The sequence below is a fragment of the Electrona antarctica genome (genome assembly GCF_951216825.1).
Source record: "Electrona antarctica genome assembly, chromosome: 3".
Taxonomy (NCBI): domain Eukaryota; kingdom Metazoa; phylum Chordata; class Actinopteri; order Myctophiformes; family Myctophidae; genus Electrona; species Electrona antarctica.
Window position 1 is genome coordinate 13,072,612 of NC_136808.1, and position 13,141 is coordinate 13,085,752.

Sequence of the window (13,141 nt, forward strand, 5' to 3'; positions counted from 1 at the left end):
CTTGGTTATAACTGGTATGGAACAACCCCAAGCCTGCGCTTTATAAAACCTTGGAACCTGTTTTCATTGATTCTCTATTATATGCCAAAACAACCCAACCAGATTTTATGAAACCTCTATGCTAAAAAACAACAACAGTGAAATGATGATGAGGGCAGGACCTTTTGTGCAGGACAGGCAGCTGTGCCAGTGTCTTCAGGTTATGAGTGTGACCCAGTGGTGGGATAAAGTAGGCCTACTCATATTACTTAAAGGGGAATACCACTCATTTTCAACATTTTACTATGGTCTAGGCCTACCTTAGAGTTGTTGTGTGGAAAATTAAAATAATATAAAAAAAAAGTCCCCCCCCCATTCTGTGTTGACTAGAACTGGAGTTCTGAAAAAAAATCAGTAACATTATGAAGTACATCTTTGTGATGTCACTGAGATGTACTTCATATACAGTATAATGTTACTGATTTTTTTCAGTTTTTGTTTTGTCCCAACCCGACCCTTTGGAGTGGTTTGGGCTTAATACTAGTACTCCCAACCCACACCTCCCGGGTTCGAATCACGCTGCCCCCACTATTTTTTTAAATAAATAAATAAATAATAGTTTAAGACCACGACGGAAAGGCGCTGTCTCTATAGTGAACTTGAGCCACGAGAGACACCACCACAAGTTGCCGTGTCGAACGTTGCGAAGTTCGCTAGAGCCGACTCAGCCCCGTTCGAGTTGCACCCCGATAGGCACAGAATAGTAAATTATTACCCCCAATGCCAACACAGAGCGATATTTATTTCCCACCATGGCACGGAGTAACCTCACATCATTCTGTACCAGACTTTCCGTGCTGGTAGGTCAATCAGAGGCGGTCTTGCAACCGGGCAGGGACGTGCACACATAGACATCAAAGGGGGCTTCAGCCCCTGCCCTTTTACCCTGTCTGTAAAACAACTGCCCTTTCCAGACCACATATGCAGCATTTACTATAGTGAAAGTAATGCAAATGCCCCTCCTCTCCTTTCCAAGCATTCAGGACAATTGCTTTTTTTGCCCCTCCTCACCTGAACTTGGAACGCATTTGCGTTGAACAAATTTGTTTAGAAATCCATGTCGTAACCCGCATCTCCAGTAGATAAAGAGTGCTGGCGTTGCGCCCAGAAAATAGCACTCTCTGCACGTCCCTGCAACCGGGCCATGACTTTGAATCACGCGGTGCAACCTATACGTTGTTATATCTATCTAGCTACCTCTGTGTGTCATTATTGTTGCTGTACATGTAGCAACATAAGATGGAGATGTAGAGCTTTACCACCTGCATTTGAAACCTTTCTTTTCTTTTGTTTTCTTTTACATACTTTGAGGTGTGATGATGTTCATGCAGCTATACCTGCAGAATGATCCCAACTTCTCAAGCTATCTGTGGTTGCTCTTTGGACACTGCCTCCAACACTGGAGATTTGTATGTTAGATGACGTAAGGGAGCAGTATGTCCACTGATTTGACAGCTGTTTATGTTTCAATTTATCTCTTATCTGCCAGACACAGACCGCGCCCTCTGGGTGTGTTTGTATGTGTGTGTACGTGCACGTGCACGTGTGTGTGCGCGCGTGCGTGCGTGCATGTGTGCGTGCGTGCGTGCGTGCGTGCATGTGTGTGTGTGTGTGTCTGTGCGTATGTGTACACATACCCAATTTTGCTGTAAATATGTCTGTGCTTGTATATATACTGTATGTCCTGGTTTAAATGAGGAGATAGATTTCTTTCTGTAGACCATTACTATGGTTTATGTATCCTGTAGTCTTGAAAAGTATAAAATTGTCATGTTTTTTCATGTGTACAACTTCCCATGTTTAGAATAAGGGCCTTTTAACACAATCCAAAAGTTCCATCTCCTCCCATGTGATGTGATGTGCTGTATACAGTACAGTACTGTACATATCTGTATTTCTGCTTGTATAACCATGCATGGTTGAGGCGGGTGAGCTATTCTGATGAGCATGCCAACGGTATTAGTGCAGCCACGCCCGGCAGCCGGCGAAAACTCATCAAACCCTGTACACTCAAGACACTGCCCCCGCTGCCACCCTTAGATCTCCATATATGGAGCTGACCTGTTCTGACAGTTCATATGTTGATCTGACCTCATCAAACCCTGTACACTCAAGACACGCTCCATATACGGCCAGACCTCATCAAAGCCTGTACACTCAAGACACTGCCCCCGCTGCCACCCTTAGATCTCCATATATGGAGCTGACCTGTTCTGACATTCCATATGTTGATCTGACCTCATCAAACCCTGTACACTCAACACGCTCCATATATGGCCAGTACAGAATTAATTCCATATGTGCATGTGACCCCCCCATGCCAAAGCGCCAGCACGCACCCAGCAGTCTGCCGGGGATGCGTGCATCCGACCTTGCCCTTTAGTAAGAGGTCCTCAGGGCGTCTTACTCCGGCTAACTAACTAGAGATGTGACGTGCACGCTGTGATATATATATATATATATACATACCGCAGACAAAATACAGCAGTTGTGTGTAATGAGGGAGAGAAAACCGTAATGATTTTACAATTTTACGACGCTGAAAGTGTTTGAAATAGTTAATGGTTTCCAGCCCAGGCAGGCCAGCATGCATGCATTCAACAGGGTTTTTTTGGGAAGACCGGAGAAGAAAGGATCAGTTCAAATCAATTTAGAGGGTAAAGGCGTGGGAGAGAAAAATGGCTGAAAAAGGGCCTGAAGGAAAGGAGATGGAGGAGAGAATAGACAGAGAGAGGAGTGAAATGACAAGAGGGAGGCTTGGGGTCAAGGAGCATAGAGGAGGAAGGAAGATAATGTAGGAGAAGACAGTTGAAAGGATGAAAGAGAAAGCGAATGATGTAAAGAGGTTAAGGAAAAGAGAGGAACAGTCTTCCTGTTTTTGTGCAACTATCAGTTTGTCTGACTGGCTTGACACGATGTTGAGGACTCACAGAAACTGTTACAGCACACACAGTTTGCGTGCATTGCACTGTATGTGGATGCACGTACGCACCACACACGCTGCATGCACTCAAACACACACACACACGCCTGAGACATGCTGCCATATCCTGCTGGCTGCTGCCAATAGAACAGCTGACTTTGACACATACGTGTGTGTGTGTGTGTGTGATGTGATGTGTGTGTGTGTGTGTGTGTGTGTGTGTGTGTGTGTGTGTGTGTGTGTGTGTGTGTACGCGTGCACGTGTGTGACTATGGAACTTTAAGGATTAGAGACAACTGCGGCATATACAAAAATGATTGATTGAATACTTTATTACACCGCAGCCGCCGTACACTCGACTGCGAACCAGTCCACTGAGACCTGAAGGTCTTGGACCGATGGTGCCATCAGGACCACTTCATCTGCAAAAAGCAGTAAAGCAACCCTTAGCTCACCGAGCCGTATACCCTCTCCGCCACGACTTCGCCTCGAGATCCTGTCCATGAAAACCACAAACCGGATAGGTGACAATTTGCAGCCCTGGCAGAGGCCAAGGCCAACCCCCACCGGAAACTAATCTGTCTCGATTAAAAAAGATATCTTTCCACTACTTGAAGAGTGAACCGAATGACCTGGTGACCTATGATGACCGTCCATGTAATAATTTACTGACAAGTTGGAGGTCAAGAAATTCAATAGAAAAATGGAGTTACAATCTCAAGAGGCCACAACTCCGGCGTTGGTACGTTATAGCCATTCTGGAATGTGTGTGGTGGGACAATGCTGAACTCTGTGCATGTGGGGGCACTGGGGCCAATGCAGTTTGGAGAGAGAGAGAGAGAGAGAGAGAGAGAGAGAGAGAGAGATCTTAATGAATGCCTACAGTGTCTTACCACAACCTGCTATTGTGGTTTAGTTCCCTACATAAGACCTGTTGGCCAGACAGGCAGCAGACACTCACATACATACACATACCATGCTATATGTAGGTCTGTAAATTAGACTCGAGCTTGACTCATACGCTACCTTCCACAGTCATCAGTCAAGTTTAAGAGCCCGCTGACACAAGCACCCCCCTGCCACCATCGCTACAAGGCTACCATTTAGCTCCACAGTGGCTGTTATACTACTTTTCCAGTGAAAAAAATCTCTGTCCAACAACTCCCCCGGTTTGAGCAGGTTCCTGTGGCCTAGAAGCTTTGCATGTACAGTACCTCCTTAATACGCACGCACGCACGCACGCACGCACGCACGCACACACACACACACACGTCTGACTGCTAGAATACAACACAACATATGTATGTGCCAAATGACTGTGTGTCTACCTAAAGTGACATTTTTAGATTCCAAGGACAGTCTGTTTCCTCTCTAGCTTTCTATTGTTCTTGTGATGCCAGTGGATTCCTTGGGGAGCAGTGCAGCTTCCAGGATTCTGAACCTGGGCTGCAGCCAATAGAAAGGCTGCTACTATATTAACTAGTCTCTATCTAGCATTTGTATGGAAAAACTTAAAGTGATGTCTAACTTACAAACTGCATAGTGAGTCCACGTGGCTTTGCTGCCATCTGTTGGTGGTGGTGTTGGAAGATAAATTATTAATAGTTGGGCTTAATCAAATTGATTAAATTGATTATTATTCAAATCAAATAATGGAATTCCGTATAGTGTCAAAAATAAGGCGACTGCCGCGACTCTGAAGACGACCCCCATTTTTCAAGACTAATTTGTGGAAAAAGAACATTGAATATCAAATACCTAGTCCCCGATTATAATACTGCCCTGTTTTTTAGGATATTTCAATTGAGGAAAAAAACCCATATAGTCTTATATTCAGCACAATAGGGTAATACAATTTAAAAATGTATCCTCTAGTGAAATTTCAAAATAAAATACAGAAACGTCTCTTCCTTCTCTGGTAATTAACTTTTTAATATGTGCAAAACAATATTTTTTATTATTCTACATTTTATCAAAAGTCATCGTGCAATGTCATGATGACCAGAGGACCATCAATTCAATTCAATTCAATTCAATTCAATTCAATTCAATTCAATTCAATTCAATTCAATTCGATTCGATTCAATTCAATTCAATTCAATTGTCGTGTTGTCTTATACTATTATTTTATCCCATTGAATTAGCCCTCTGATTTTGTTTTAATGATTTACATCTACAGTATGTAGTAGAATAGTAGTATGTTATGTTTATTAACCTTTTCCTATGATGACAATAAAGATACTGACTGAACTGACCTTTGTAATAGTTTTGACCCAGAACAACCAGAGAGTGAAAATGGTGATCATGACGTCCCTTCACTAAAACAATGTGGAGGAAATGTGAATCGATATAATTTATTTTACACAATGTAATGAATGATTCATTGTTATTTTATTTAACCATATAGAGTTTAGATGGAGTGCAAAACGTTCCTTAGTGTTTGTTTGTTTTTACCTACAGTTACCGTAGTAAGGTAACTGATGATTTAATTTTTTTGCATAAAAGTGTATATATTTTGTATGTTTGGATGAAGTGAAAATGACCCTGATGTAAACAAGTCGTAATTAGTGCTTTTCTGGTTTTATCCTCTTAGCAGATTTTGTATTGACCTGTACCTTCCTTGAACTGTACCAATTCTGCAAACTGTTAATAAAATGTTCAATCAATCAAGCAAGCAGGTTTTTTGTTTGATCCATACTTTGGATCAGAAGGTGGCGGTAAAACAAAATGAAGAGAAGAAGAGGAAAAGCTGTATGTCATTTCCGTTTCCGTTGCGCGAAGTAGGAATCTTTGTATAATGTTTGGCGCGCCGCTCTGCAGCAGCTCTTTACTTTATATTTACTGTGTTTTGTTGTTTTTAAACAGAATGAAATGCCGTCTTGAAGCAGCCGCGGCTTCAGGATAAATACAAAAAAAGTGTCGCGGCGACAGGTCTCCATGGTGTGGATGTGTGGGCTTCGATTTCACAACGACAATATAATATTCATCATGACAGGAGTGACAAAACAACGAGCCAACGCTCCCTGATCAAACAGTCTTTATTGCAGACCAGCTACAACTGCCAGCGATTCAATCACAACCTGAAGCCATGAACAGGAATACCAAACTAAAGAAACATTCGGTGAGTTGATTTAGGTTTGATTGATTGAAAATTGTTAACAGTTTGCAGAATGGGTACAGTTCAAGGAACTGCAAAGAGGATAAAACCAGAAAAAGCATTAAGACTTGATTACATCAGGGTCCTCCATTTTCAATTCATCAGAGGGAGTACTAGCTCGATCCTTTCGGAACGCTACGTTAAAGTTTCTGACATTTTGATGACTTTAGGTAGGGTTCCTTCTCGTCGACTTCAAGCGACGTGGTACGCAATCTGACTTACCCTCTCCGACGCGTGTGCTGCGTGTGCTGCGCTGCGTGTGCTGCGCTGTGGACGCTGACATATTCCAAAAGAAGCATATAAGAGCTATAGGAGACAACGAACCCTCTGACCCTAGCCCGTCTCCGGACCCCCCGGGTTGAGCTCCTTTGGACCCCTACCGGCTTCAAGCGACATGGGATGCAATCTGATTGTCTCCACCAGGCCGAAGGCATGGGGAGTTTTGCACTCCGTCCGTCCGTCCGTGTGTGTGTGTGTGTGTGTCCGTCCGTCCGTCCGTCCGTCTGTGAACAGCTAATCTCCGGCACCGTTAACCCGGTCGATGTCAAATTTTGCACACACACTCCCTGGATGCCAACGATGAACCTCTACCCCAGAATTTCCAGAACGGCCTGTTATAGCGCCACCAGGAGGCCGCTTTGTGCAAAACACGTTTTTGAACAGTACACCTACAGATTTTGTCCAAACATCACGCAAACTGGTACACAGTCTCTCTAGAGCCATTCAACGAAACAGGTCTTTCAGATTTCTCAGACTCCATCCTGATTGGCTAAGATTGGCTTCCAAAGTTTGCAGGAGTGCTCAGTTTCAAACAAAATGCTGCAAATCATGGACACATCGTGTGATTTCCGTGAAATTGTGCACGCACATTCCCACTAGGCCGAGGAAGAAATGCCACGTGAACATTTTCAACTCAGCCTCATGGTGGCGCTATAACTCGCCGAAAAGTGTTTTTACCTCTAACTGCACGGATCTGTGGATAACTTTGTATGCCAACTCCCTAGAGGCCAAGGAAAAACCTTTGCCTGGAATTTTTCACATCTGCTCTTTATAGCGACACCAGGAGGCCGACATATGTAAAACACATTTTCTAATATTACTCCATCAGATTTTATCCAAATTTCACGCAAATCGGTACACATGCTCTCCATAGTCATGTGATCAAGACGCGTTTGTTTGATTTCTCATAATCCACCTTCATTGCCTACGATTGGCTTCTAAACCTTTCAGGAGTAGCCCGCTTTGTACCCGTTTTGTACAAATTGCCACAATTACTCGATTGCGGTGAAACTGTTCATGCATATTCCCACTAGGCTGAGGAAGAAATGCCACTTGACAGTTTTCAAATCAGCCTCATGGTGGCGCTACAACAGGCCAAGCCGCGACACACACACACACACACACACACACACACACACACACACACACACACACACAACATCCTCCTGGTGGAGACCTGTGCCCAGAAGGGCACTTTTTCTAGTTTACCCTGACTTAGCCCTGTGCTGCGGTGTGGGTGTCACGCTGACATATTCCAAACGAAGCATATGAACGCTATAGGAGACAACGAACCATCTGACCCCCCCCCCCCCCCCCCCCCCCCGCGAACGGCTCAGAAGCCGTTAAGTATTTTTAATGTTTGTACGACCGTTTTGGCAGCTCTGAAATTCTCTCTTCGGTCCCTCCTTGTTGACATCTCGGTTGGCTAGCTGCGCCTACGAGGCGCGTAGGGAGGCGCTGCTAGCCAACCGAGATGCTGGAGGCGGTACAATGGGATGTCAACAAGAGAGAATTTCAGAGCTGCCAAAACGGTCGTACAAACATTAAAAATACTTAACGGCTTCTGAGCCGTTCGCGGGGGGGGGGGGGGGGGGGGGTCAGATGGTTCGTTGTCTCCTATAGCGTTCATATGCTTCGTTTGGAATATGTCAGCGTGACACCCACACCGCAGCACAGGGCTAAGTCAGGGTAAATCAGATTGCATCCCATGTCGCTTGAAGCCGGTGATACCGGACCCTACGCGGTAGGGGTCCAAAGGAGCTCAACCCGGGGGGTCCGGAGACGGGCTACCTCTGACCCCTCCGCGAACGGCTCAGAAGCCGTTAAGTATTTTTAATGTTTGTTAGACCATTTTGGCAGCTCTCTTCCTTCCTTCCTTGACTTCCTTATTGACATCCTATTGTACCGCCTCCAGCACCGTGGCTGGCTACCTGCGACAGAGGCAGGAACACGCAGATAGCCAGTTCCGGCGCTAGAGGCGGGACAATGGGATGTCAATAAGGAAGTCAAGAGAGAATTTCAGAGCTGCCAAAACGGTCTAACAAAGATTAAAAATACTTAACGGCTTCTAAGCCGTTCGCGGAGGGGTCAGAGGGTTCGTTGTCTCCTATAGCTCTTATATGCTTCTTTTGGAATATGTCAGCGTCATACCCACAGCGCAGCAAACGCGTCGGAGAGGGTAAGTCAGATTGCGTACCACGTCGCTTGAAGTCGACGAGAAGGAACCCTACCTAAAGTCATCAAAATGTCTTAGCTTTAAAACTTTAACGTAGGGTTCCGAAAGGAGCTAAGGGAGTACTAGAATGGCTACCATGCTTTCAGTAGCAGTCACGTTTTGAAAATCAAAGCCTTTCTTAATGTTTGACTCGTTGGTGTGGACATGTAGCCCGTCTCCGGACCCCCCGGGTTGAGCTCCTTTGGACCCCTAACCCGTAGGGTCCGGTCTCATTGACTTCAAGCGACGTGCTCATTTCAATACGCAGGCTGACTTTACCCTCTCCGACGGGTGTCTGCGCTGTGGGTATGATGCATTGCTGACATATTCCAAAAGAAGCATATAAGAGCTATAGGAGACAACGGAGACAACCGGACACCCCGCGAACGGCGCACAAGCCGTTAAGTATTTTTAATCTTTGTTAGACCGTTTTGGCAGCTCTGAAATTCTGTCTTGACTTCCTTATTGACATCCCATTGTCCCGCCTCCAGCGCCGGAACTGGCTATCTGCGCGTTGGCGCTGGAAGCGGGACAATGGGATGACTTTACCGTCGGAGAGGGTAAAGTCAGCCTGCGTATTGAAATGAGCACGTCGCTTGAAGTCGATGAGAACGGACCCTACGGGTTAGGGGTCCAAAATAACTCAACCCGTGGGGTCCGGAGACGGGCTAGTGGACATGGTGGTTCTCAAACATCCAAATTGATCTCAAATTAATCTGAGTCAGGACCCCTGGTGAGCTAGTGAGTGGGTCCCAGGATCGGACCCCACTCTGAGGTCCATTGCATTAGCAGTCGGACTCTTCTTCTCAACTATTAATACAATTGTATCGCTGGTCTCTCTCATAAACATGATTGTTCGACTCTGCTCTGCTGTGCTGACGCGTAATGTTAAACATTAACAAGAGTTTCATGAGTTATTGTAGCCATGGTTCACATGACGCTCGTAGCCCAAGATTTAAACTCTACATCTTGGTCTATGACGCTCGTATGACAGTCTATGTGTGATATATTGGGTCTATTGGATATATATATTGGATATATATATTTCAGGGCTAGAGTTATTGTAACATTACCCCATTGCTAGCCTGTCTTTTTGGCCAGACTCATAGATGGTCATATCATATCAAATCACACTGTCGTGGATTTGTTTGCCACCGGCAGATTCGCGTCTGGCCACTGCGAGGCTACCCCATTGCATGGTTCTCAAACAAGAACGCCAAGTTTTTGTTTGCGTTATTATGCCACAGCAGTGAGTAGACACAATGGACAAAAGGTCCATTGTGGAGATCTAACATTCTTGCATCTACTTTTGACCCTGGATAGAAACCTAATGTTCTGCCATTCTCAACTGTCCAGAGTAGTTGTTGCTTTATCGTGCTGTAATATGTCTCACAGGTCACCACAGCAGGGCAGAGGGATATATCATCATTTTTCTCCCCACCAAAACAAAAGGTAGGAAGAAATAGGGCTGTAACTATCAATCATTTCATCATCTTAGCGATTATTCTATCTGTTACTTTTTGAGAATCATATTTTTAGCCATATTTTATACTTATCTCTCACACAAATAACAGGCTCACAACAAGTCACATTGGGACCTGTGTGCTTGTAGATCTGCTATTTTTTGCTACATTTATAAATAAGCTTTTTTTTCAATCAAAACATGCATATTATCCAATACACTCTTCTAAAGGAGTTTCTAAGGGAAACAAAACTCGTGTTTTCACTGTGTTGCTTTCAGGGCACACCATCTATCATCATACCAACATCCACTGCCACAGCACCTACCAAGACTGTACCTCAGAATAATAATGGCAAAACTTCCCTTTCCAAACAGCTTTCTTCCTCCCCACTGCAATCTCTGTCCCCATCCAAGACGAGAATCCTTGGGGACCTAGAGAATATCCCCCCTTCATCCCCTGACCTGATCATTTCATCTCCTGACCTGATCCCTGAGACCCCAGACAGTCAGATTCGACCTACTTGCACATCGACATCCAAAGGCAGAGATGCCTCTGGGCTGGGGAAGGTTGACAAGCTGTCCCCTGTCTGTCGGAGTTCACACAGAGAGAGGGGGGAAGAGCGAAGGTCTGGTTCAGTAAAGAGACTCTTCAGCCATCACGATGAATCCAACAATGCCAAGAAGAGATCCAGAACCGACAACGCACAACTGACCAGAATAGCCTCGGGCCCCAAAACGAATGGGGTAAAAGTAACCAGTTCTGCCGTTACTTCCCTGAAAAAAACATGCTCCCCCAGAGACCATTTATTAAAAGAATGCCTGCAGTCGATTGGCCAGTCTGAGACATCACAAGGGTCAGCGTTCAGTTCGTCAAAAGCTAATCAACCGAAATGTCTTGACAGCAGAAAGCAAGTGATATCACTGAAGCCTGTTTCTGTGAGAAGGGTTTCCCTCCAGTCTTCCAAGGGCTCAAGTGAACAGGAGTGTGCATTTACTGTGATAACAGAACAGAAACCCACAGAGGAGAAAGCCAGTCTCCCAGCCTTAACACAACACACATCCACACACACTCTTGGCACTGCACCCGAGTCGGATACATGCACACTTTATGCTGCAGACAAGCACACACGTGCTATCTGCACTGTCACCGGGGTGCCGCGGATGATGGGTTCAGGAGCGGAAGTCCAACGTCCTTCTGTAGATGGGACGGCATCTCCAGGAGCAGTAGCGACCTCATCGGACAAAGACAGAATTTCTGTGACATCAGTGGACCAAGGCACGGCCATGATATCATCCGACCACAATGGATTTGGAGGTATGTATACCCGTTCTGTAGCTGTGTTAAAACTATAGGAGAGCTCATTTACAATCTTATTTATATCAGACAGAGATGCAAAGGAATTGGAAGTGCAAAAGCTCATTGATTTCTTTGCGTACAACCTTTTCAACAAGTAAAAAAAAAAGTTTCAACAATTTCTTTATGCAGTTATTACTCAATTTTATAATGACAATGATGAGTACTATTGTTGCTGATACATTAGGCTATTCCATTTTTCTATATTGCAGGAGTTGAGACTTTGGATGACGGGTGGTTTGATGAGCCAATGGATCAGATCACTGCCAATGTCCAGGTGGAGAAGTCCAAAACTGCACGGTGCGTGTGTGGGTGGAAACCTTTGACGTTTCCATGTCACTCCCTTATTTCCAAGAGTAATCATTGAGCCAAAGTCCGGCTCAGAGGACAATCATGGCACGGGACAGATTTTATATGGCCTGCTGTATAAAGCATACATTTAGTACAGTGTTTTGTAATTATCCTGGGCAGATAGGCCAATTCTCAGTAAAATATGTACGAATTCCTAATGGATTGTTCCTTATGCTGTCTCTTTTTCAAGATGTGAAAGAAAAGCTATTTGTTTATTTCATAAAAATATATATTGTTTTACACAAATACATTTGGCATTTGAACAATTTGTTTTAGTGTAATTTGTAATGCAGTGCGTTTTGTTCACAGTGGCTTACATTTGGCTAAACTGCCAACAAAAGTCTATACTGTATATTGCACTGTATTTAAATGGTTGAATGTGACTTTTACTGTCCCAATATACAGTATGAGAGATGCAGTCTGCCCTTATATTATAAAATACTAGTAAACTAGGCAACTAGTAAAAATCTAGTGAAAGCCCTAATATACGCATCTATCTCTGTCCCTATAGTAAAGTACCAGACCATGTGATACTGTGTGGAGGCCATAACAACCGCTACTGGGTTCTGGATGTGGAGGAGAAGCCCAGAGAGAAACGACTGACAATCACCTCTTCTAAAGCACTCCATCCCACTGAGACATGTCTGCTTAAAGATGGATGGTAATAGTGTGTTCTCAATCCGCTGTTTTCTCTCCATTCTTTTAGAATTCTTCAGACTAATTTACACTCCTTCGCATGCTGAAAATGGCAGACCTACAAGCTCACAACGCATTGCATCACATCCGCGCTGCGTTGGGAAGTTATAGGTCGACTATGTTGTGCTGTGACAAAATAGTCTGGGTTTATTCACATCACATGCATGTATTCCATGTTGACTGTCAGTCTCTCTGCCTCTACTATCTACATGTGTCTATTCACTGTTTGCCATGCAGTTCAATTGCACAAATATCTCTCTGTGACTCCAGGGAAACAAGCCCAGTCTCTTGTGGCAGTGTGGTACATCTGGAGGGCCGTTGTGATGCTGGTTCCTGGCTGGTGGACAGGGAGCAAGGCTTTCTGGTTCTGCTTCCTGATTTCCTGATCTCTGGAACCAGCGTTGCTAACTCCATCCGCTGCATGAGGCGTGCTGTGCTTTCTGAAATGTTCAAGGTAAATGGACACCATGAGTAGTATCCACGGTGTTCGCCTATAAAATGAATCTTATGTTGTGACATTTTCAACTATGACTGAACTTTCATGTGCTTCATAAGTTTCACATTAACTTTTTATCTCACCAGAAATATGACTTTGATTGGTCTAATATACTTTACAAACATAGATACACACGTACAGACAGGCCCTGTTCTAGATCAAAATTGTG

At 44.5% G+C, this 13,141-nt stretch overlaps 1 protein-coding gene across 1 annotated transcript in view; it reads left to right on the forward strand.

Moving 5' to 3' along the window:
* Window positions 1–5,706: 5,706 nt before the first annotated feature.
* Window positions 5,707–13,141, forward strand: part of dna2 (DNA replication helicase/nuclease 2) — a gene marked incomplete at its 3' end in the record, with an annotated part of 29,430 nt that continues 21,995 nt past the window's right edge. Inside the window, exons 1-6 of the mRNA XM_079496207.1 lie at window positions 5,707–6,083; window positions 10,009–10,065; window positions 10,355–11,390; window positions 11,642–11,729; window positions 12,292–12,441; window positions 12,747–12,930. Coding sequence (XP_079352333.1) covers window positions 6,051–6,083; window positions 10,009–10,065; window positions 10,355–11,390; window positions 11,642–11,729; window positions 12,292–12,441; window positions 12,747–12,930 — 1,548 coding nt within the window. The 5' untranslated portion in view covers window positions 5,707–6,050. The remainder of the gene's footprint in view (window positions 6,084–10,008; window positions 10,066–10,354; window positions 11,391–11,641; window positions 11,730–12,291; window positions 12,442–12,746; window positions 12,931–13,141) is intronic.